Raw genomic sequence first — 23,853 nt, 5'->3', positions numbered from 1 at the left:
CGCTGTATCGTGATAATATCGTTATCGAGGGCCAAGTATCGTGACGATATCGTATCGTGAGCTACTCAGCGATTCCCACCCCTAGTTATGAGTGTGTGTGTGTGTGTGTGTGTGGCCCCTCACCCAGAGAGGAGATGACGTTTCCCAGAGTGACCAGAGACTTGTTGATGTTTCCTCCCTCCTTTAGACGCACTCCGCTGGCTCCCGTGGCGTCGGCCCGCTCGCTGCCCGCCAGGTCCACCAGGTGGATCTTACTGACCGTTTCACTGGGCATCTCTGCATCAAACTTAGCCTGGGAGGAGAGGGGAGGGGAGGGGAGGGGACGGGAGGAGAGGGGAGGGGACGGGACGGGAGGAGAGGGGAGGGGAGGGGAGGGGAGAGGAGGGGAGAGGAGGGGAGGGGAGGGGAGGGGAGGGGAGGGGAGGGGAGTGGAGGGGAGAGGAGGGGAGAGGAGGGGAGGGGAGGGTGTTTATGAATGAGAAATCTCACAATCAAAAACAAGGGGAGTCTTTAGCCTGCAGCTAGCTAGCCAGCTGGCTAAAAAGCCACGACCAAAGTCATAAACAAATGGGATTTAAATGTATCACAGACGATGGTTTCGTACGCGGGAGACAAAGCTACATTAAACAGCAGCAGAAAAGAGTTCTGACTAGGGTTAGCATCGCTGCTGGTGCTACCTGCTAGCTGTTAGGTACAGATTGTTAGCCGACAGGAGTCTCCACACACACACACACACACACACACACTCTTTTCACTGACAGAAACGTTACACCACACAGTGAAACGTGACAGCAAAACGACATGTGGGACCAGGTAGCTGCTCCCTGTATTAGCGGCATTAAGCTAGCTAGAGTTGGACGAGACAGTAAGTGGGGCGGGTTTGTTAAAGCATACAGTGTGTCACTTTTGAGGAAAATCTGAGGCCCAATCCCAATTCTACCCCTTAGCCCTTCCCCTTAGTTTTGCGCGTTCATGTGAGGGGAAGGGGTATCCCAATTCTCCTGTGGATCGAGGGCGAGGGCCAAGGGCTAGGGCTGAATAGCCCTCAAAACGAAGATTTTCCCGGACCTTACTTGCTACCAAGGGGTAGATGGATTTTATGATATTTTCGTAATTCTTATGATTAATAACATTGACAGTCACATTTGTGTTATATTCCGTGTTGTATTGCTATATATAATGCAACCGGGTGCACTTAAAAGTTTTTTTGAATCGCTCATTTGTCATCTGCCATCGTGCATTATTAGCGTTTATTAGCGTGACGGTCCGCATGCGATAGTCCTTCATTTACCATCGATATATTACGTTTTGTGTTGCTAATGCAACCGGGTGCACTTAAAAGTTTTTTTGAATCGCTAATTTGTCATCTGCCGTCATGCATTGTTATCGTTTATTTGCATGACGGCCCGCATGTGATAGTCCTTCAGTTACCATCAATAAACTCATCCACTGTCACAACGTTTGCAGACAGCATTTTGGATGTTTGTGTTGTTGCTTCTGCTGACGTAGCAGTCAGCTAGCGACAATGTTTGATGACGTAGCGGTAATCGAGTGCTGTCCCATTTCTTAGGGGTTTAGCTTCACCCCTAGCCCTTGGCACTCTGTTTGAGGGGCAAGGGCTAGGGGTGAGGGGTAAGGGGTAGGGGTACAAATGAGAATTGGGATTGGGACTAAAGCTGTCGTGGCCTGTGCAGAGCAACATAAATGGTTAGAGAAGTATAACAGTATAAAAGTATAATATAATAGTTTAAACACATCACACACCGTCCAGCTACTAGGTTCCCTCGTCTTGTTATACCATAATCCCTTGTGTTTAGGTGTGGTTTCATGCAGTTGGTTGGATTAATACGTTCTCACTCCTGACACCTTCTCAGAAGCTGGGTATGAACTGGTGTGAACGCACCTCAAGCATGTAAAGTGTCAGCGTGTAATCTGTGAGTCCTGCTGCCTCAGCAGACTAAAGCAAACCGCAGGAAAAACACAAATTCACTTTGAGGAGCGAGTATCTGCACACGGACCTGTGTGAAGTTGATGGTGAAGATGGCGTGGGAGCGGCTGCTAACGTCGTTCATGCTGGTGCTGGCCGTGGTGCGGTTGATGTTCCCAGCCTCCATCAGCTCCTCCACGTCGCTGTAGTTCTGCACCAGGTGTTTGGATAGGTCTGAGGTCAGAGGTTAGAGCATCAGGTGTTGGGACAGGTTAGAGGTCAGAGGTTAAAGGTTAGAGCACCAGGTGTTTTCACAGGTCAGAGGTTAAAGGTTAGAGCACCAGGTGTTTGGACAGGTCAGAGGTTAAATGTTAGAGCACCGGGTGTTTGGACAGGTCAGAGGTTAAAGGTTAAAGGTTAGAGCACCAGGTGTTTGACAGGTTAGAGCACCAGGTGTTTGGACAGGTCAGAGGTTAAAGGTTAGAGCACCAGGTGTTTGGACAGGTCAGAGGTTAAAGGTTAGAGCACCGGGTGTTTGGACAGATCAGAGGTTAAAGGTTAAAGGTTAGAGCACCAGGTGTTTGGACAGGTCAGAGGTTAAAGGTTAGAGCACCAGGTGTTTGGACAGGTTAGAGCACCAGGTGTTTGGACACGTCAGAGGTTAAAGGTTAGAGCACCAGGTGTTTGGACAGGTTAGAGGTTAGAGCACCAGGTGTTTGGACAGGTCAGCGGTCAGAGGTTAAAGGTTAGAGCACCAGGTGTTTGGACAGGTTAGAGGTTAGAGCACCAGGTGTTTGGACACGTCAGAGGTTAAAGGTTAGAGCACCAGGTGTTTGAACAGGTTAGAGGTTAGAGCACCAGGTGTTTGGACAGTTCAGAGGTCAGAGGTTAAAGGTTAGAGCACCAGGTGTTTGGACAGGTTAGAGGTTAGAGCACCAGGTGTTTGGACAGGTCAGAGGTTAAAGGTTAGAGCACCAGGTGTTTGGACAGGTTAGAGGTTAGAGCACCAGGTGTTTGGACAGGTCTGAGCCTGAGGTTAGAGGTTAGAGCACCAGGTGTTTGGACAGGTTAGAGCACCAGGTGTTTGGACAGGTTAGAGGTTAGAGCACCAGGTGTTTATACAGGTCTGAGCGCAAAGGTCAGAGCACCATGTGTTTGGACAGGTCTGAGGTTAGAGGTTAGAGCACTACGTGTTTGGATAGGTCTGAGGGCAAAGCTCAGAGCACCAGGTGTTTGGACAGGTCAGAGCTTAGAGGTTAGAGCACCAGGTGTTTGGAGCGGTCTGAGGTTAGAGCACCAGGTGTTCAGACAGGTCTGAGGTTAGAGCACCAGGTGTTTGGGCAGGTCAGAGGTCAGAGCACCAGGTGTTTGGACAGGTCAGAGGTTAGAGGTTAGAGCACCAGGTGTTTGGACAGGTCTAAGGTCAGGGGTTAGAGCACCAGGTGTTTGGACAGGCCAGAGGTTAGAGCACCAGGTGTTTGGACAGGTCTAAGGTCAGAGGTTAGAGCACCAGGTGTTTGGACAGGTCAGAGGTTAGAGCACCAGGTGTTCGGACAGGTCAGAGGTCAGAGATTAGAGCACCATGTGTTTGGACAGGTCAGAGGTTAGAGCACCAGGTGTTTGGACAGGTCTGAGGTTAGAGCACCAGGTGTTTGGAGCGGTCTGAGGTTAGAGCACCAGGTGTTTAGACAGGTCTGAGGTTAGAGCACCAGGTTTTTGGACAGGTCTAAGGTCAGAGGTTAGAGCACCAGGTGTTTGGACAGGTCTGAGGTCAGAGGTTAGAGGTTAGAGCACCAGGTGTTTGGACAGGTCTAAGGTCAGAGCACCAGGTGTTTGGACAGGTCTGAGGTCAGAGGTTAGAGCACCAGGTGCTTTGGACAGGTCTGAGGTCAAAGGTCGGAAAACCAGGTGTTTGGAGAGGTCAGAGCTTAGAGGTTAGAGCACCAGGCGTTTAGACAGGTCTGATGTTAGAGCACCAGGTGTTTGGAGCGGTCTGAGGTTAGAGCGCCAGGTTTTTGGACAGGTCTAAGGTCAGAGGTTAGAGCACCAGGTGTTTGGACAGATCTGAGGTTAGAGGTTAAAAGTCAGAGCACCAGGTGTTTGGACAGGTCTCAGGTCAGAACACCAGGAGTTTGGACAGGTCAGAGCTTAGAGGTTAGAGCACCAGGGGCCGGTTGCACCAACTGGTCTTAACTATGCCTGGTCGTAACTCCTACGTCGGTCTTAGTTAAGACTTTAGTTAACTTAAGACTTTAGTTAGTTTAAGTTAAGTCTTTAGAGTGGACTTACGCCTGTTGCACCGACAGGACTTACGTCTGGTCTTAACTACGATGCGCGTCCATGTGAAAGCAGGGGAATGTGGCACGGAACCTGTTTAGAAGAGTGTGCTGATGTCAAATGACGCTCCGCTGATGGGTAGTCGGCTAGTGTCGCTAATGCTAGCAGCTAACGTTGGTCTGAATACAGCCAAGGGTTGTAGCTATTGCGCAACACACAGGTGAAAACCGTCTATACTGCACCTTATGCCTGCTCTGGACTAGGGGTAATATTTACGCCCGGTCTTAGTGAGAAGAAGGCTGCAACCGGCGTAGCTGTTAGGTCGTAAATTTACGACCGACTTAGCTTAAGACCAGTCGTAAGACCAGTTGGTGCAACCGGCCCCAGGTGCTTGGACAGGTCAGAGGGGCAGGTTAGAGGTTAGAGTTACATCAATATGAGCTCGGGTCTACACAACAAATGGTTTTTGCATGATCCATATCTTTGTCTGACTTGCAGTTCTGTTGTTTAAAAAGTACATGTGACATGTTTTCCGTTTTTGTATTTTTGTTTATGTGCAAGGTAAGAAAGAGAAGTTTTTAATGATAAAATAACTGTTCTGAAACATCCCTATCAAAAATACTGAAACAAGAACTGAACTGACATTTGTAAATAATAAATGGATAAATACACTGAACTAAAAACAGAAAACCATATTAAAATACAAAGGACTGAGTGATCCCAGCGCACAGCAGCTGGGGTGTCTCACCCTCGACGTAGGGTCCATCTTTGGGGTGTTCCCTCACCCGCAGGTTGTAGGTCTGGGTGGACTTCCTCCTCAGCAGGTCTCGCACTCTCTCATTGTAAATCTCCAGGTAGCTGAACGCACAAACCACAGCAACACATCAGACACCAACACAGTGACATGGAACTGTCGGTTTCCTAATTATGTGAGACTTTACATCTATCAGCATTTAGTGTAAAGTGTTAACGTGTCCTAATGTGTTTCTAACGTGCTTCTCAATGTGTTTCTAATGTGTTTCTCAAAATTAAGATCACATTTCCCATGAATGAATCGGTTTATTTTTCCAAAAGTGATGGGAGGCAGCGGCAAGCAGTGTGAAGCAGTTTAAAAGTGGATGTTTTGTGGTCTGACTGTATGTATGTATCCTGAAATGAGGAGCAGATCCTGACAAGGTTGTGTGTTTCAAGTGGTGATCCTCGAGTTACTCATTTTGACGACATCTTTGGTGCTAAGCATATTTTTCTTGATTTCTTGATGGAGTTTTGAGATTCTCTCCTCCCTGTTCGTTTAGCCAGTAGGGGATTTTTCCCAGGAAAGCGTGACCCTACACCGGCTGGAGGAGCTTTACAGTATGAACTGATATACAGTAGGCCTGGGTATTGGCAAGGATCTCATGATACGATAGGTATCACGATACTTGGGTCACGATACGATTGTATCACGATATATTGCGATGCGATACATATTGCGATATATTGCGATATTCTACAGAATTTACTCAAAATTAAATAATAGAGCTAAAGATACAACACACTGTGTACCACCCAGGTAGTGTAATAATATGTACATCACTTTATACTGATAAGTTAGTGGACACATTTAGTCAAAACTACTGAGTGTTGAGTGTTACTGAACGCATCGATATGGGAAATATCGATACAGTATCAATTAGGGGTGGCAATCACCAGATGCAGAGGCCTGGCATGGCATGGCCTGAAAAAAAATAAAAGAATAATATTGCGATACTTGGCGTCCAAGTATCGATACAGTATCGGGAAATAAAATATCGCGATATATTGCCATATCGATTATATTGCCCAGCCCTAATATACAGTAGGGTGAATCGTGGTAGTTAGAACAGACAGTGGAGGAGCTTTACAGTATGAACTAGGGATGTCACAATATATCGCGATATCAAAACGTGACAATATGTATCGTTGAGATGAAATCTCATATCGCGAGAAAAAGAAGCTGAACATGGTGGCACTGATCTGCATCTGATTGCATGCTCGCTCTCCTTTTCATTGCTTTGTTTGAACAGACGAGGGACGTTACAGACATGGAGGATGAAAATGGTGAAATTACTCAAATTAGCGTGGAGGATGCCCGCTCAACTTACAAATCGATTGCAAAAAAATATTGTTAAAATATCGTATCGTATCGTTATCGTGAACCCAATATCGTGTATCGTATCGTGACACCCCTAGTATGAACTGATATACAGTAGGTTGAATCATGGTAGTTGGAACAGACAGTGGAGGAGCTTTACAGTATGAACTGATATTAGGTAGTTAGAACAACTGGTGGCAGAGAGGAGCAAAAGGGATTTACTTATACCACTTTCAGACCAATGAGCAAGGTCAGACCAGGGTGTTCAAACATTCTTTTGTCAATTCACACCAAGTCAGTCAACATGGGGTTAATCCCTCGTCAGGACAGTTCAGGTAGAACCTAGGTCCCAACATGGGAGGGATGCATAACCATTATCTCAGGCTGGAAATGGGCGGGGCTAGAACACGTCACATGTCACGTTTGACATTGTACTTTAACTGATGGGCCCAGCACCGCCTGCCTGGTAAACCAGCCGGTCACCTGAACTCACATTTAATTTCGTTCTTCGCTTCCGTCTGACCCCAAGCTTTCACGCGCTGTCTGTAGTGGGCGGAAGTTGGGCGGGTGTACTTGCCTTGACAGACAACTCCTTCAGCCAATCAGCGGTTGATCCAGTCAAACCCAAATCCACTCGGGAGAACGGCAAAAACATATTTTCCGTCGAGAAAGTCGGCGGTTGCGGCGATACTCCTGTACTTGTTTAATTGTTGTTATTGAGTCTATTTCTTCAATAACTGCACTTTATAGCGGTTTAAACTAGACGAACGCTGACATTACTCCTCGAGGCGGACAGGCAAGGAGGCGGCCATTACTGTTTTGCTAGTGGCGTTTCTGATTGGCCGGTCACGATGTCAACTACGAGGCGGGTCGCTGATTGGCTCGTCCGCTTTGCAGTTTCTGCTAGGATCCCACCCAGGGCACACGGGGCCAGACGGAAACACATGAGCGGCTGGTTTACCAGGCTACAGCACCGCAACGCCAAATACAAAATACCACCATGAAGCCATTGTTCCATGGTGCAGACTAAACTACCACCATGAAGCCATTGTTCCATGGCGCAGACTAGCCACACACACTGAAATCAACCCTCGAGGTGGGTCGCCAAGCAGAGTTGTTGTTTTTATGAAGTCAAACTGAATTTTTTTAAATAAAAGCTTTCATTAAAACTCAATACAATACACAAATTGGGGCTTTAATTTTGTACTTTTCACATTTGATTCCAATTGACTGAAATCTGTCATAGCGACTGAGAACTTTGATTAACAGACACGTACTGTATGTACTAGGGGTGTCACGGTACACAAAAGTCAGGGTTCGGTACGTACCTCGGTTTCGGGGTCACAGTTCGGTATGAATACGGTACGAATACGGTACAACGGAGAAAAAATGCAGCAAATCCCAAATTCTTTGAATTTTTCTGAATTCTGTGTTTTGCTTTTTTTGCTTTTTTTTGGCTCATTTGACCATAGTGTCTAATAAGTGTCTAATGAGTGGGAATGAATAAATGTCCACAATTTAATCTAGGCAATCCACACAAAAAGGTTTTACTCTAGAGCAGCGATTTTCAAAGTGTGGGGTGCGCCTCCCTCTCAGATTGTATTCCAGCTTGTTTGACAAGGGCAAACTTTAAATCTTTATTGTACACAAGTTTGTAAACAGAGTGCATGTGGCTGTCAGACAGACAGCGGGGTGGCTTTCACTTTCCCAAGTAAGTACGCTAGCGTTATTGGATGCGAGTTTTGTTTACCATAATGATTACCTTCGGTCATCATAATGGATTATTGGAACATGACAAGGAGTCATCCCCTCTTCCTCACCGCACACTGCTTGTCATATTGCTCGACAGCTTTGTCAGTGTTGTGTAACGTTTAGCCTAGATTTCTATGGCCCTTGTCTTGTTTTGGTGTGTCTTAATCTGTGGCGTTTATGGCGTTCAAGCAGCGTTTTTAGGTGCTTTACCAAAACCTTCTGGATTCAACGTATTCGTCGTGTCGCTTCACGCGCCGAACCGTGACGCCCATACCGTGACTTCACTGGACGAATACACGTCGAATACACATGGTTGGACGTGGGTCTGAAAGGGGTATTATATTACAATGTCAGAGTATTTCTTTAAACTAGCACATTTCATCACATGATGGATCCTGACTCACCTGACTTCTGTCCGGAACGAAGCTTCGTCCCATCGAGTGGCTCCGGCGATGCGGCTGAACAGACCCTCACAGATCCTCGGGATGAGACCTGCATCGCCCTGAGCACACAACACGCACGCGCACATACACACACACACACACGCACACACACACACACACACACGCACACACACATAGACACACACACACGCACACATCAGACCTGCGTCTCCCTGAGCACACAACACCCACACGCACGAGACCTTCAGGGCTTTCTGAACCATCAACACATCATTAAATTAACAGCCTCGGTCTAATGACTGGAAACCAATGAGAGCAGGTTGGAGAGGACTGTTCTCCTGGATCTCACTCCAGCACCGATGCTCTGGTTTGTTGACAGTAATTATACCAATGTCTCAGAATAATGATTTAATGATGTTCACTTACATGTCAGTTTAAACCTCACTCCTCCAGTCGAGGCATGTCTCTCCAACCACTAGGAATCTAACTTTGTTTTGCATCCACGAGCAAATGAGTGTCACAAGTGCCACTTTCTAACCGTCAACCTGTGTGTTTCTGTTTACCTCTGGATGCCACTGTTTTCTTTGTCTTTTTAATGATTAAATGAGAATTCTGTTGTTTTTTTACAACCTGCCCTTATATTTCCAGCTTTAATTATGAGTTTTAATTCACCCCGATTTTTTTTTTTATCGATGCACTACACCAGTGGTCCCCAACCACTGGTACCGGTCCGCGAGCCGGTCCAAAAAATATATATATTTTTTTTTAATAAACATAGGCTATAATATTATAGGCTGTGTGTGGTAGTTGAAACATAGTTTCAAGTTGACATTTATTTATGTTTGTAGTTAAAACAAAAAACATAAATACTGTATAGGCTACATACAGTACAACACAAAAGGCTGTTATTTACCCTTTGTCGCCACCTGGTGAGTAAATATATATGTAACTAAAACGCTGATCTGGAACAGAGGAAATAGGGACATGTGTAATGCCTGTACTAATGTCCGGTAAATGGCTTATTTTCTGATGCTCATAATTAAAACTGGAAATAAGGTCCAGGTCCAGACATTTTCTAAGAGCATACAGTTGAGTAGAGTAGTTTGCAGCACCCAACAATAAAGGCATGTACTGTAAATTTGTACATGGGAACACGCAGAACAAGCACCTCAAAAATTATTAAATAACTCGCCATCTTCAGCTGCTCGGAGTCCTCTCTGAACTTCACTACAGCTGTGCAACAATCTCTGACACTGGGGACAACTGTTGCCAAAAAACTAATTCTTAAGGAGTGGAAGTCCCCCTCTTCACCCTCTTTCCAATTATGGTTGATGGACATGATCTCTGTTATACAGATGGAGAGACTCAGGTTCCTGAGAACCAACTCACTTAGAAAGTTTCTAACTATATGGGACCCGTTTTTAACCCACCTCGATGAGGTTAGGGGCGACGGGTGACTCGCCCTGCTGGTTTGCCCTTAGTACATCGCTTACAAGCACATAAGCACCTTACGTGGCTGGTAGCACCACTGTAATATTGAATGTTGATTATGTACCTATGTTTTAGTTTCTTTTCTTTTCTTGTGTCTGAGCCTGTCTGTTTTATTTTCTTTGTGTTCTATAAAAATATTGAAAATAAAATATTGGAAAAAAGAATTAAATAAAATGAACAGAAAAACAAAAACGGAGCAATCTCATTGTAGCAAAATATCTCAGTCCGCTTTGATCATGACAATGACAAAAAAATGACAATAAAATAGTTAAATACAATGGTGCTGTAAGTGAATCTTACAGGCAGCCGGGTTATTGACGGTGTGGAGATAAGATAAAGCAGTCTGAGATTTCCAATACAAACGGCAGATTAAGTACAGACGCTTTGTGACCTTTGACCCTCCACATTTTCTGTCTTGCCCACTAACAACTAGAAAATGAAGGTGAGTGCAGCAAAGCGGCCGGAGCCTTGCTTGATGATAACTGCAGCAAAGCGGCCGGAGCCTTGCTTGATGATAACTGCTGGCATGTATGTGTAAGGCCACGTTTACTTTAGACAACGCTCTCTGCATAAAAGGGCAAACACTCGTTGCGTTCTGGCCTTTGATTGTGCGTTTGAACGACAGCCTTGTGTGTGTGCAGGGTTTGATAAGATTAACGGCCATATCCTACCTATCCTATCCTCCCAGGGCAAGGGCAAGGGCAGGCGTTATCTTTGCTAGTTTCTAGCACTGAAAATCTGGTAATTAAAAGAAAAAAGGGGAAACTTAGTCGGACCCAGGTTCAAATCCGACCTGTGGTCATTTGCTGCATGTCCTCCCCTCTCCCTCCCTGCTTTCCTGTTGCCGTCTAGCACATAATGTCCTAATAAAATATCGAATAAAGGGAAAAATAATAATAATAATAATAACAATAATAATAATAATAATAATAATAATAATAATAATAATAACAAAGAAAGAATAACTTCAGGCACCTGTGTACAAACTAGGGCTGTGCAATAAAATCGATAAGGCAATATGTCGTAATACTTTTCCCTGCCATACTGTATTGATATTTGATAAAAAAAATATTGCGATAAATATTGCCATATTGATTTTTTTGCACAGCCGCCTGTTCAGTGACACAATAAGAAGATTTTTTTTATTTCAGTGCGTTCAGTAACACACTCAACACTCAGTAGCTTTGACTCAATTTGTCCACTAAGTTATCAATATAAAGTGATGTACATATTATCACACAACCTGGGTGGTACACAGTGAGTTGTGTTTTTAGCTAAGTATTGCAATATATCGCAACATGTATTGTATCGCAATGTATCATGATACAATCATATCGTGACCTATGTATCGTGATATGACATGAGGTATCACTCCGCTGATCACAGTCATATACAGTGTTGCAGATTGATGGAAGAACCCACTTGGTTGCATTAAAGAATAAAATCCCAATAAAATCTTCTGGAGAACTTGGCAGAGGAAATGGCATTTAGCCACAAGTAGAGGGTCTGTATTTTACTGTAACGTTAATGTATGGTAATTATATTAATATGCGAAAACGTTAACAGCGCGCACTTATCGCCCATTATGTATTTTTAGCCCCTCGTCTAGCTCGTTATCAGACTCTGATGTCATGATAGTTTGTTGAATGCCAATTAAGGCTATATTACTGATAGATGAATGCTCTTTGCTTTTATTCAGGTAAACCCTATTGTCTTTCATTCTTTTCCCTGCACGAAGTGTGATCACAGTTTTCACAAGAATTGCAAATTGCCACTTTACACGGCGTTAAGGGTGGCGTTATCAGAGAATTCCACTCTGGAGCCTGGTTTCACTTTTTGGGCGTTTTCAGGCCGCAATAATTCCAAAATGGAAACAGAAGAACAAAACGCAACAAATGTTCGCTGTTTCCTGCAGGGAGCATCGTCATGTAAACTGTTTCCTGCAGGGAGCATTGTCATGTAAACTGTTTCCTGCAGGGAGCATCGTCATGTAAACTGTTTCCTGCAGGGAGCATTGTCATGTAAACTGGGCCTAAAGCTTTCAGAGGTTCACAACCTTTTTTAGCTTGTGACCCCACTTTGACATCACAAAAATCTAGGGGCCCCAGACATTACAATTTCCGGTACAACATCGATAATATCATCAGTGACATCATCATTTATTATGTCACTTGTACAGTATATGCTGAGTTTTCCCTTCAGAATTCTGACGTTAATCTCAGAATTCTGACATTAAAATCAGAATACAGACTTTTTTTTTCAGAATTCTGACTTGAATCTGATAATTCTGACTTTAATCTGAGAATTCAGATTTTAATCTGAGAATTCTGACTTTAATCTCAGAAGTCGTCTGACTTTTGTTCTCAAAGTTCCATTTCCCAGAATCCTGACATCAAACTCAGAATGAATTCTAACTTTATTTTCAGAATTCTGACTTTATTCTCAGAATTGTGACTTTATTCTCAGAATCCTGACCTAAACTCAGAACTCTAAATAAATTGTTAATCCTCTTCGGTAGTTCTAGATTGTGTGTGGTGTAAAATAAAAAAAAATAAAAATCATTTGAATTCCAGGCGACCCCAAGGTTGGCAACCTAAACTGTTTCTCTCACCGGATTTCCCATCATGGTGTAGGACTTCCCCGAGCCGGTCTGGCCATAGGCGAAGATGCAGGCGTTGTAGCCCTCAAACGCCGCCTTCAGCACATCAGAGCCCAAGTCTCGGAAAACCTGGACATCCAAGGAGACATTATTGTTATTAATTAGAGATGGGAGGATGTACAAATTGCAAATTGCAAATTCAATATATTGCAATATATTGGTAAATACAGGAGGACAAGGCTAAGCAAGCCTAGTTAAGCCGGACCCGGACTGCTGCTACTCGCACATGTGTGTTTCAACAATGGGGAGTCAGTCAATAAATTGATTTGAGCCATTTAGACATGTTTAAATTGTTGTTCCTAGAAAGATTTGTGTATCAGAAATAAACTTAATTCTTCACACTCAGACTTTGTTGTCACTGAACTTCCATTTATTGCATTGCATCGTTGCCGATCAAGAGAATTACAGTTTAACAATTGAAACTTTCCTAAAGAAACAAAAGATTCTAATTTTAAAGACTTTTGCAGATCAATCCATAAGGAGCACAGTATCAAAAACTATTTTTTACCGAGCGCTGTATTCACATGTGGAGTAGCTAAGATTAACCTGGCTCCAAAGTTACTTTAGATTTAAATGATGTATAACAATACTTTGGCTCCCAGAAATGAATCGATATGAACCACTGGAGTGAATTAGCCTACTTATATTTTAATGAAGAAATATGACCTTTGAAAATGTGCCACCCTTGATACACTGAAACCTTGCCATTGTTTGTCAACAATGCAAATGTATAATACAGATATGACGAAGACAGTGATTTAAGTTATCTCTCGTGAAAATATCCAAATGCATCAAAATGTCTGTACTTTGTTTTTTTGGGGGTTTCTAGATTCAGAAAAATTAAATCAAAAAGATATTTGCCAATAATAAGGCTGTTGATGTGCATATCGGTGCACAGGGTTGCCCAACATTGTCCTCAGAGAGCCACATGACTGAGTATGGATGTTTGTAACATCTGTAATATGATACGAGGAAGCGTATGACAAGATTGCACATGGACCTGAAGTCAGGTCAGAGGGGCTTGAGTAAACACACACACTATCAGCAGCAAGCTGTTTTGACCGAGAACAAGAGACCTGTCCTCCACACTGCCACCCAGAATCATCCGCTTTCACCACTCTTCATCCAGATTTGTGTATAATCTGGTTAAAGTTGCCCTATATATATATTTATAAAACGGCTCTCTCAAATCAAGCAATCTGATTGGTTCACAGCCATTGTATAAATCCCGTAACCCACTCTCATAACCCATGGCCATGGGTTATGAGTAAAAGGCTTTGGTTACCTCAAATGACAATGTAGAAAAAACAAATGGCGGAGACAGCTGTCAGATCCTTGTGAATCGATCTTCGCTTATAACTTTACTAATACTTCGCAGAAAATTATGTTTTGTACAAGAATAGACGCGGGCTAATGTCTTCTTTGCAAAAAAAAGGCTGTTAACGCCGCATTTAACCCCGCATTTAACCCTGTAACGTTAGTTGGTGTCGGGTTTTGCAGAAAGCTCTCAGCTTCTCAGCAAGCGCTGAGAATGCAGCGCTGCGCTCGAGCTGCGTGTCGGGCTTTCCAGAAAGCTCTCAGCTTCTCAGCAAGCTCCAGGATTGGCCAATGTCAACTTCAGTCTCCAGAACGATCCAATCAAATCACCCACACGTTCTTGCGGTCCCGCCTTACAGTAGTGTTTCAACTGACTCGATCAGAATGCCATGCCAGTCGGACTTATAGTATTATTATTATTATTATATTATCATACTTGGAAACCGTTTTATAAAAGCAATATAGCACTCGAGCTGCGTGTGTTGTGGCATATATCCCGCTGCTCAGCAGTTATCCCACTCGGCCTGCGGCCTCGTGGGATAACAGCTGATCAGCGGGATATATTTGCCACAACACACTGGCTCTCATGCTATATTGCTTAAATATCATCCACTCTCGAGTTGTATTTAGTGTCTTGAGGTACATTCAGGCTGTTTCTGTCACCCTGTGTTTAAGGCTCATTAATATTAACGACCCCTCTATTCTGATTGGCTAACCGTTTCAAGAGGGAAACGTGAGACGCCGCGACCCAGCGGCTACAGGAAGGGGAAATTATACTTTTTTGATACTTTCACCATGTTTAGATAAACCATCGACTCCTCTATGATCACAGAGGAGATGCGACGCCCGCTTACCTTCTCCTGAGAGACGAAGCTGGACGCCTGCTTACCTTCTCCTGAGAGACGAAGCTGGACGCCTGCTTACCTTCTCCTGAGAGACGAAGCTGGACGCCTGCTTACCTTCTCCTGAGAGATGAAGCTTGATGCCTGCTTACCTTCTCCTGAGCGACGAAGCTGGACACCTGCTTACCTTCTCCTGAGAGACAAAGCTGGATGCCTGCTTACCTTCTCCTGAGAGACGAAGCTGGACGCCTGCTTACCTTCTCCTGAGAGACGAAGCTGGACGCCTGCTTACCTTCTCCTGAGAGATGAAGCTTGATGCCTGCTTACCTTCTCCTGAGAGACAAAGCTGGATGCCTGCTTACCTTCTCCTGAGAGACGAAGCTGGACGCCTGCTTACCTTCTCCTGAGAGATGAAGCTTGATGCCTGCTTACCTTCTCCTGAGAGACGAAGCTGGACACCTGCTTACCTTCTCCTGAGAGACAAAGCTGGATGCCTGCTTACCTTCTCCTGAGAGACGAAGCTGGACGCCTGCTTACCTTCTCCTGAGAGATGAAGCTTGATGCCTGCTTACCTTCTCCTGAGAGACGAAGCTGGACACCTGCTTACCTTCTCCTGAGAGACAAAGCTGGACGCCTGCTTACAGTCCGCTGAGCCTGCTTACCTTCTCCTGAGAGACAAAGCTGGACCTCTTACAGTCCGCTGAGCCTGCTTACCTTCTCCTGAGAGACGAAGCTGGACACCTGCTTACCTTCTCCTGAGCGACGAAGCTGGACCTCTTACAGTCCGCTGAGTCGTAGGAGAAATCATACGTGAAGGTCTTGACTCTCTCCCTCATCGAATCTCCTGTGATGCCGTCTGGGATCTGCAGGAATCACAATGAAATCTATGAACAAACACTTTCCACTACAGGACAAAAACTGACTGAAAAGATCATTATATGCCTTAATTACATGAATGGATTTTTTTTTTTTTTTTTTTTCTTGTTTTTATGCTGTTATTTTTGGCCAGGTGTTGCTCGAAAAAGAGTTATTTGATCTCAAGCTTTTATCTGGTTAAATAAAGGTTAAATAATGAACTGAATTCAAATCAAACGTTTGGACACACCAAACTATCCTTTATGTTTACTATTTACCACATTTTAGAAAAAATAGTGATGACATCAAAAGTATGAAATAACTAGGGATGCACGATATATCGGCAATCATATCGGTATCGGCCGATGTTAGTCATTTTTTAACATATCGGTCATATCGGTATCGGTCAGATGTTGCAATGTTAATATCGGTTATCATTATCAGCCAAATTCTTCACATTGATGTGAAATAATGCAGTAAATCTATGATTTATGGGCTTTTCCAAAGGCTTTGCAAATAAAGAAATGCATAACTTTTTCAAATTCAGTGTTAACATGTGTTTTTCAGTATGTACAAAATGTGATGATCATAAAAATGTGGTTTTATACAGATCATATCGACATCGGTAAATATCGGTTATCGGCCATAACAGCAATGTTAATATCGGTTATCGGCATCGGCCAAATTTTTCATATCGGTGCATCCCTAGAAATAACACAAATGGAATTAGGTAGCAACCAATAAAGTGTTAAACAAATCAACCCTTAGTTTAGATCCAAATGGATTTAAAAGAGAACTCCACCAAAAAAACAATGCTGATTTATTTTACACATGATCTCACACGTATCTGTCAACAGTTTTGCAGTCATTCATTGAGTTTGACAGTTGAGACTCGATTTGAGTGAGGTTGTGGACCAGTGATGTCACTGGTATGTGAATGGGAAAAACCTGAGACAATGAGAAGCTTTTTGTTGAATACCTTCAGGTTGGTGATGGAGGTTTTGCTCCCTTGCATCTCGATGATGCACTTTGCAGCCAGGTCCTTCTCCCTGCAAAAGTCACATCATCTTCTGTAAACAGTGCAAGTTTTCTTCTGTTAGATTTGTTAGACTTTACTATGCAAACATCCGCTTGCTTCTATAGAGAGGCAAAGTGGAACGTCACTTCCTGCTTCAGCACTGCACCAGAGATTTTCATCCGCCAATTATTTTCCCATAGACATTTTGTAAAATGCTTATAAAATAGTTCCCCATGGATTTGGGGATTTTTTATCCAGAATGCAACTCGGGCAAGTTATCAGATATCTGCACTGATTGCAAAGGGTGGACGAGCTTTCATGTGGTGACTTTTGTCTTGTTTCGCACTGTGTGCAAAGGAGTCCCAGACGACGACGTGCTAGGTACATAGACGGATTATGACTTCACGGGCCCCTGGGCCTGCCCCCCTCACGGGCCCCCCCTCACAGCGGAAAATAAAAAAATAAAAAAAAATTGCCCTGATTTTTTTTATCCAGAATGCAACTCGGGCAAGTTATCAGATATCTGCACTGATTGCAAAGGGTGGACACGCTTTTTCATGTGGTGACTTTGTGAAACAGTGTCTGAATGTGGCTGCGGATATACTGTGTTCACTCCTGAGATTGCATCCCTGCAAATTGTCATGGCAAATTGTTAACAAAAGATGGCCAATAAAGCTGATTTTCAAAGCACCTTGAGGATTTTTCAAGTTGTGAATTAAGTCAAATTTCTCTCTTGATTACAAAGGTGGAAAATACAACTGTTTTTAACTGGGTGTTTACTGATTAAATGTTTAAGCTCCCGACAAATGCAGATGTTTTTTTTAAATATATATAACCAATTGCAAATTATTACAATTACCAAACAGATAAAAAGTTGATTATTATATTGAAATGTTATTTTAGATTTAGAATGTAAATTTTCTATAAAACAATACATTTTATTGTAATTCCACAACGTTTATTTTTGGCCCTCCACCCAGATTGAGTTTTGGCCCTTCATGGGAAAGAATTTGGGCACCCCTGCTCTATCACTTGAACAGTGTTCATTCAGATAAATTGGCTGGCTGCTCTTCCTCGAACCTGGAGCAACCCACCATCAGCTCAGCGAGGAAGAGGAAGATTTGCGACCCACGGCGAGCAGAAAAAATAACCCAATCGATCTGCGGGGGTTATAGAAAAAGACATGATGCCTATCTGCGATTCGGTGTACACCTACAACAACAATCACTTGAACAATGTTAATTCGGATAAATTGCCTGGATCCTAGTCTCCCCTGGACTGGAGCTGAGCAACTCGGCATCAGCGTTTAACAGCTGCGATGCACTGCGAGCCGAAAAAATAAACAATCTGCTGTAAGTGAGCACCTGTTGGGAGGCAGTGGCCGCGGCACGTATTCTGGGCAAATGTTGACGTGTTTAAAAAGTTGTGCCTCTACGTTGTCGTTTTTATATGTTTCATAGCGTAGGCTATGCTATGCAATGCTGTGAGAAATATACAATATGTTGCTGCTGTATAAATAAAGGTTTTATTGAGGAAGAAATGCATTTGGTATTGTTTGGAAAATGTATTTTTAATTACAATTAATCGATTGATCGTTAACGTTACCAATGATCGATTCCAGAATTTGTGGAAAATGTGCATCCCTAGTTCATTCTGCATACTTGAGAATGACCTGTGCCATTGTCATTTCTCAGATTCGTCAGAGAGGACACCGACATGTTGTTCATTTCCTCATTTTTGAACGAGCTTCTGAGTTCCAGATTTCCCCAGAGTGAGGCAAAGCGAACTGATCCAGTCCCGGACAAACCCCCAGCCTCCTTTGATCTCTGTGGTTCCACATCTGAAAAAGTGAAAGGGGGGTGGACCTGACTAGAAATCTATCTGTTAGGGGTGGGAATCACCAGATGCCCACGATACGATACTAAAACGATACTTGAGTCACGATACGATTGTATTGCGATATCGCCGATATTGCGATATATTGAATATTGCGATATATTGAATATTGCGATATTTCGATATATTGTCTAACTCCTTTTCCTACCTTTGTTTTGTTTTGGCCCCACATGTAGGCTACATTATTAAGCTTCTCTGGACTCAATATGCCACTGCAGGCGCGGACTGCAACATCGGGCGCTTTGGGCAGATGCCCAGTGGCCTGGCATGGCATGGCCTGCAATTATTATTATTATTTTTTTTTATATCGATACTTGGCGTCCAAATATCGATATAATATTGTGAGGCAAAATATCGCGATACTATGGTGTATCGATTTTTCCCCCCACCCCTACTATCTGTCAGACAGTAGAGCTCCCTCCATGTTTAGATGTAAGATCTGCCTGCACCCAGTCTCTGTTCCTTGTGTTCCTTGATTCATCGCTTATCAAAATTATAGTGGATCCATTTTCTGTGAATCGTCTAATAATTCCAGCTCCGATCAGAACATGAACAAAGCTGTTACAAAGTGTTTAAAAGCTGTTTAAGTTCGATTCCCACCTGGGACGCTGTGAACGCTGAAGGAATGCGTGCCCGTCCGCATGTCCTCGAGTGCCCACCGCCCAGGTGGGGTCGTCAAAAGGGCCTTTCTGTGTGGAGTTTGCATGTTCTCCCCGTGCCTCCCGGGGGTTTCCTTCATATAGGAACCCCCTTCACCAAAACATGCAATATCCTGGTTGCTAATGTGGTTCCTCCTCTGGTCGTTCAGGGCGCCTGTTCAGAGGGAGGGGAACTGGTTGGAATAGCGTGAACCTCCCACGTGCTATGTCCTACCGGTGAAGCTTCCTCTGTCAGGTGAAAAGAAGCGGCTGGCTAACTGCCCATGTCTCGGAGGAAGCATGGAGCCAGTTTCGGCTCTCCCCAGATCAGCAGAGGGTGGAGCAGCAACCAGGATAAATAAATTAAATTAGGGGGGGGGGGGAGGGAGCTGTTTAAAAGTGTGTTAGAGAGCCAGACACAATTATTATGACATGAGGGACCCCTGGGCCTGGATGTATAAAGGGCAACTCTCACAGCGCACATACATATTCTGGCCTTATTCTTAAGGCCAGAATAATAACTAAGACATACACTCACCTACATCTCAACAGGATTTACAGCACAGCCACCTGAACACTCAAAGCCAACAGCACAATAACAAGAAATAAACTCACCTGTATCCAACACAGGATTTACAGTGCAGGTACACTCAATTAAAGCCAAGCCAAAAGCACAGTAACCCTCCAATTGTCCATAAACTTATGGAACATGTTGTCAAAAATATCGGGTTAGTCCTAAATACTGTAACATCCCCACACATCCCCCCCCCCCCCACCAGTTGGTGCTGGACTAAAAGAGACTCAAAGTAAAGAAAGGAATGTCCATCAGTATTGAACAACTAAGTAGCCTATTTAGTGTTTCGTAGCGTACAGTTATTATAGTGTTCCCGAGTAAGGCACTATAGTGAGAAATACACCAATGGGTGAAAAGTGTGACCACATGCCCTGCTCTCCCCTACATAAAGCAATCTTATTTAACCATTCAACTTCCTGTGGAATGCCATGTCACTACTGTATAAGGTGACCAGGCATTCAGACACAGTTTCTGAGTTGATTTGTCTTACTGCCTGGTGGTTGTGTGCCAGGGTGAGACCTAGCTAACTCAAACTATGAGAGAGAGAGAGAGAGAGAGAGAGAGAGAGAGAGAGAGAGAGAGAGAGAGAGAGAGAGAGAGAGAGAGAGAGAGAGAGAGAGAGAGAGAGAGAGAGAGAGAGAGAGTGTGTGTGTGTGTGTGTGTGTGTGTGTGTGTGTGTGTGTGTGCGCGCGAGCAGGCAGGCAGTGTGTGTCATAATATCCTGAGAATGATGAGAAGCAGATAGAGGAAGGAGAAGAGTGTCACAACTCATTTACCAAACAATCTCCTTTCTTTGTTACTTCTTCTCATCCCTCCTTCCTCTTTTTAATTTCAACACTTCTGCTTGAAACCCCCGCCATTACAGCAGGGCGATGTGGGAATTTAGGACTTTAATCATGAGAGAGATAACGAGGAAAAGAGTAGAAGAGAGATACAAAGTATACGAGACAAGATGGGTGGGTTTTTATCCTCATCTAGACTGGGACAACTATTTTGAATAGCATATCAGTGGTGTAAGCCAGCGGTTCCCAACCTTTTTTGTCTTATGTACCACTTGAGCTGTTTTGACATGTCAATAGTGCCCCCTCACTCATGCCTGTTGATAATGCTCCTAAATGTGTTCTATAACTTTTAGTGTAATAATATGCAGACCTGCAAGTAAATCCATACAAAATAGATTTGTCACTGAGCTGCAGGTGTGTGGGCGTGGCCACCTTTTTCCTTTTGTAACCAGGCTCCCCTAAACCTGAATCTGGAGCGACAGCAACTGGACATTTTTGAGCCATTTATCAGTCATGTGACAGTTGACACCTGTCGGGGGGAACTAGTTGTGGCGTACACGTGCCATTTTAACAATGGGCTTATGAAATGACTTTTGAAATGATTTTTTTATTTGATTTTTCATCATTTCATATCGGAAGCCTAGTTGCATTGCAGAATGTATGTACAAGACAAAATGATGCCAGTGCCAGACTCTGTTTCCAGGCAACTCGGTGATTCTCGTCAAACTTTGTCTTAAAAAAACAACAGCAGCAGCTCACTTTTGCAGAAATAAAGTGAGTTTAATGCCCAACACAGATTGTCTAACGAAAATCGCATGGTCGATGAGAGGGCTCTTACTACAGTGAAGTCCTGAGACGAACATAGAAAGAGCCTGAGGGTAACTAACTGGAGTCCATGCTGCTCAGGAGGACATATTTCCACAAACACACGCACGCACACACACGCACGCACGCACGCACACACACACACACACACACACACACACACACACACACACACACACACACACACACACACAAAACAGCTAGGCCTAAACCTCATTTCACGGATTATGCGTAGCAGGCTTTCAGTCAATCTATTTAGTGTCATTTCAAATTAATAATAACAAAATAATCATATTTCCATCATCGGCTTACAGTGCACTGATATTATCTGGTTTCTAGTCTCTTTTTTTGGGGTGCCCGTCCTTTTTAAGAGCCAAGTGTGTTTTTCTCTCAAATGTTTTAGTGTTGTTGTTGTTTTTTGCACCATATGATATCAAACATAAAGTAGACAATAGGAAGAGTCAATATGTACAGTGCACATCAAATAAAAAATGTATTTTAAATTGTAATCCTGCTAGTAATCCAAAACGTTTACTCAATGTAACTCATCTTGATTACATCTTTCTGTAACTGTATGGGATTGCAGTTAACTTTTTTTGTATCCTGATAACCAGATTGCATGATGTCATCAGTTACTTCGCAAGCCTGGCTATTAGGTTCGCTGGAAGCTAATCGTCCCCATGGTTATGGGTCTCACACAGGTATATATATTAGCCTTAACACCCTCGTTAAAAGAGGCTGCACTTGTGAAAGACGAGCATGTATTTACAAAGAGTACAGTAGTCATGTGATTTATACATCCCACACCCCAGCTGTGAGAAGCAGTCACCTCACGCATCACGCATCACAATAACCTTCACATGAATAACCAGACGATAAGGTTAGATGACAGTTTGTTTAACCCGACTGTAAAGGTTAGATCAGTGTGTTTCTGGGTCTGTCAAGACTCACCGCCTGTTCATGGGTCTGACCCGCACAGCCACCCGCACAGAAGCCATGGCACATCCCGGTTTGGTCCGCTCCGTCCCCGGGCTAGCTCCGGTGTGAGCTCCGCTGTTTAATCACGGCTAATGTAGCTAGCACTGGTTGTAGCAGCGCAGCGAGACAACCTGACTGTGGGTTATTTACTCCGAGAGGTACGGACGGGGAGAGGGGACAAAAGTCACACAGATAACTGCACGCAACACCTACAAACTCGTCCAGAGGCTTTTTAGACCCTGGCAGTTGTGTTGTGGCTGTGTCGGCTCACAGACTCACACACAGACAGGTCCACTGTGTTTAGCCTGTTAGCCTGTAGTTAGCGTACAGTGACAGGAAAACCCAGGGAAGGCTATGGGAATACCGTGCAACCAGAGACCGCTTTTTTAGATAGAGACGCCCCAACTTCCAAGCACTTCCTGTATCTGGTTTCGCCACTGTCACGCCCACGGGAGACTGTTCAGCCAATGACGTTTCATACCATTGACAGACATCCAATCACAAGCTGATGACCACGCCTATGGAGTGGGGTGTCTTCCGTACCAGGTATCTGGTCCAACCGTCCAACTACGAGATGACTAGAAAGCGTCATCAGCTGATAACGCCCGCAGACAAAAGAGTTGCCACCCTGACCACTCACCCACATTCAATCTCCTTTAGATCAAGTTTGTTTTTCTTGTAATAAAGGTATAAAGTCCAGAATGTCTTTGTTTCAGGGCAACATGGTTTATATTCCTGCTGCAGCAGCAACATGTTGGAGTAATCGTGTCGTTAACATTGTTAGAAAAAGGTTTGGTCCATTACTCCATTTAGTTCTTCTTTCTTTTTAGTTTCATTTAATTTGATCCATTCATTCTATCCAGTGAATGAAACATTTATTACAGATGTTAAAGTGGCATTGATGTAAATTGCTCTGTCTGTGATCACATCCTGATTCCTGAAGCTTTGGTCTTGTAATTTTACGAACTGTGGGAAAGATGAAGATTTTATAGTTGACAACATTTCTCAGATTTAGCTTTTTATCCAGGGAATATTATTTTTCGTTGCTATGATTTCAGTGACTCAGACGATAATGCATTTTTCCCCCTTACATCTGGTCAAATTCCACATTCACAAAATGTAAATGTACAAATAAATAAATAATAAATACATAAATACATAAATACATGAATAAATAAATAAATAAATAAATAAATAAATAAATAAATAAATAAATAAATACATAAATAAATAAATAAATACATAAATACATAAATAAATAAATACATAAATAAATAAATAAATAAATAAATAAATAAATAAATAAATAAATAAATAAATACGCCCTGTTTGCAGTACATTGCTACATTGGGCAGGGTACTTTGAAAGACGAGACAACATGAGACATTATTTGAAAGTCGGACACCACATAAATGTCATTGCCATTTTCCATCAATTAAATACCATCCTGTAGTTCCACTCCTAGCCTGCTGGTGGCAGTACAGGGCAAAAATTGTTAAAGCGAG

At 43.4% G+C, this 23,853-nt stretch overlaps 1 protein-coding gene across 1 annotated transcript in view; it reads right to left on the bottom strand.

Moving 5' to 3' along the window:
• Nucleotides 1-22,394, bottom strand: part of kif16ba (kinesin family member 16Ba) — a 97,705-nt gene extending 75,311 nt beyond the window's left edge. The window contains exons 1-8 of the mRNA XM_083636018.1: nucleotides 22,322-22,394; nucleotides 16,617-16,686; nucleotides 15,532-15,645; nucleotides 12,576-12,692; nucleotides 8,474-8,571; nucleotides 4,953-5,062; nucleotides 2,019-2,161; nucleotides 124-292 (exon numbers count right to left, since the gene is read on the bottom strand). Of these exons, the coding sequence (XP_083492144.1) occupies nucleotides 124-292; nucleotides 2,019-2,161; nucleotides 4,953-5,062; nucleotides 8,474-8,571; nucleotides 12,576-12,692; nucleotides 15,532-15,645; nucleotides 16,617-16,686; nucleotides 22,322-22,368 (868 nt within the window). The 5' untranslated portion in view covers nucleotides 22,369-22,394. The remainder of the gene's footprint in view (nucleotides 1-123; nucleotides 293-2,018; nucleotides 2,162-4,952; nucleotides 5,063-8,473; nucleotides 8,572-12,575; nucleotides 12,693-15,531; nucleotides 15,646-16,616; nucleotides 16,687-22,321) is intronic.
• Between the last annotated feature and the right edge of the window lie 1,459 nt (nucleotides 22,395-23,853).

The sequence above is a fragment of the Poromitra crassiceps genome (assembly GCF_964638095.1).
Source record: "Poromitra crassiceps genome assembly, chromosome: 4".
NCBI lineage: Eukaryota > Metazoa > Chordata > Actinopteri > Beryciformes > Melamphaidae > Poromitra > Poromitra crassiceps.
This window is presented reverse-complemented; position numbering and strand designations above follow the sequence as displayed.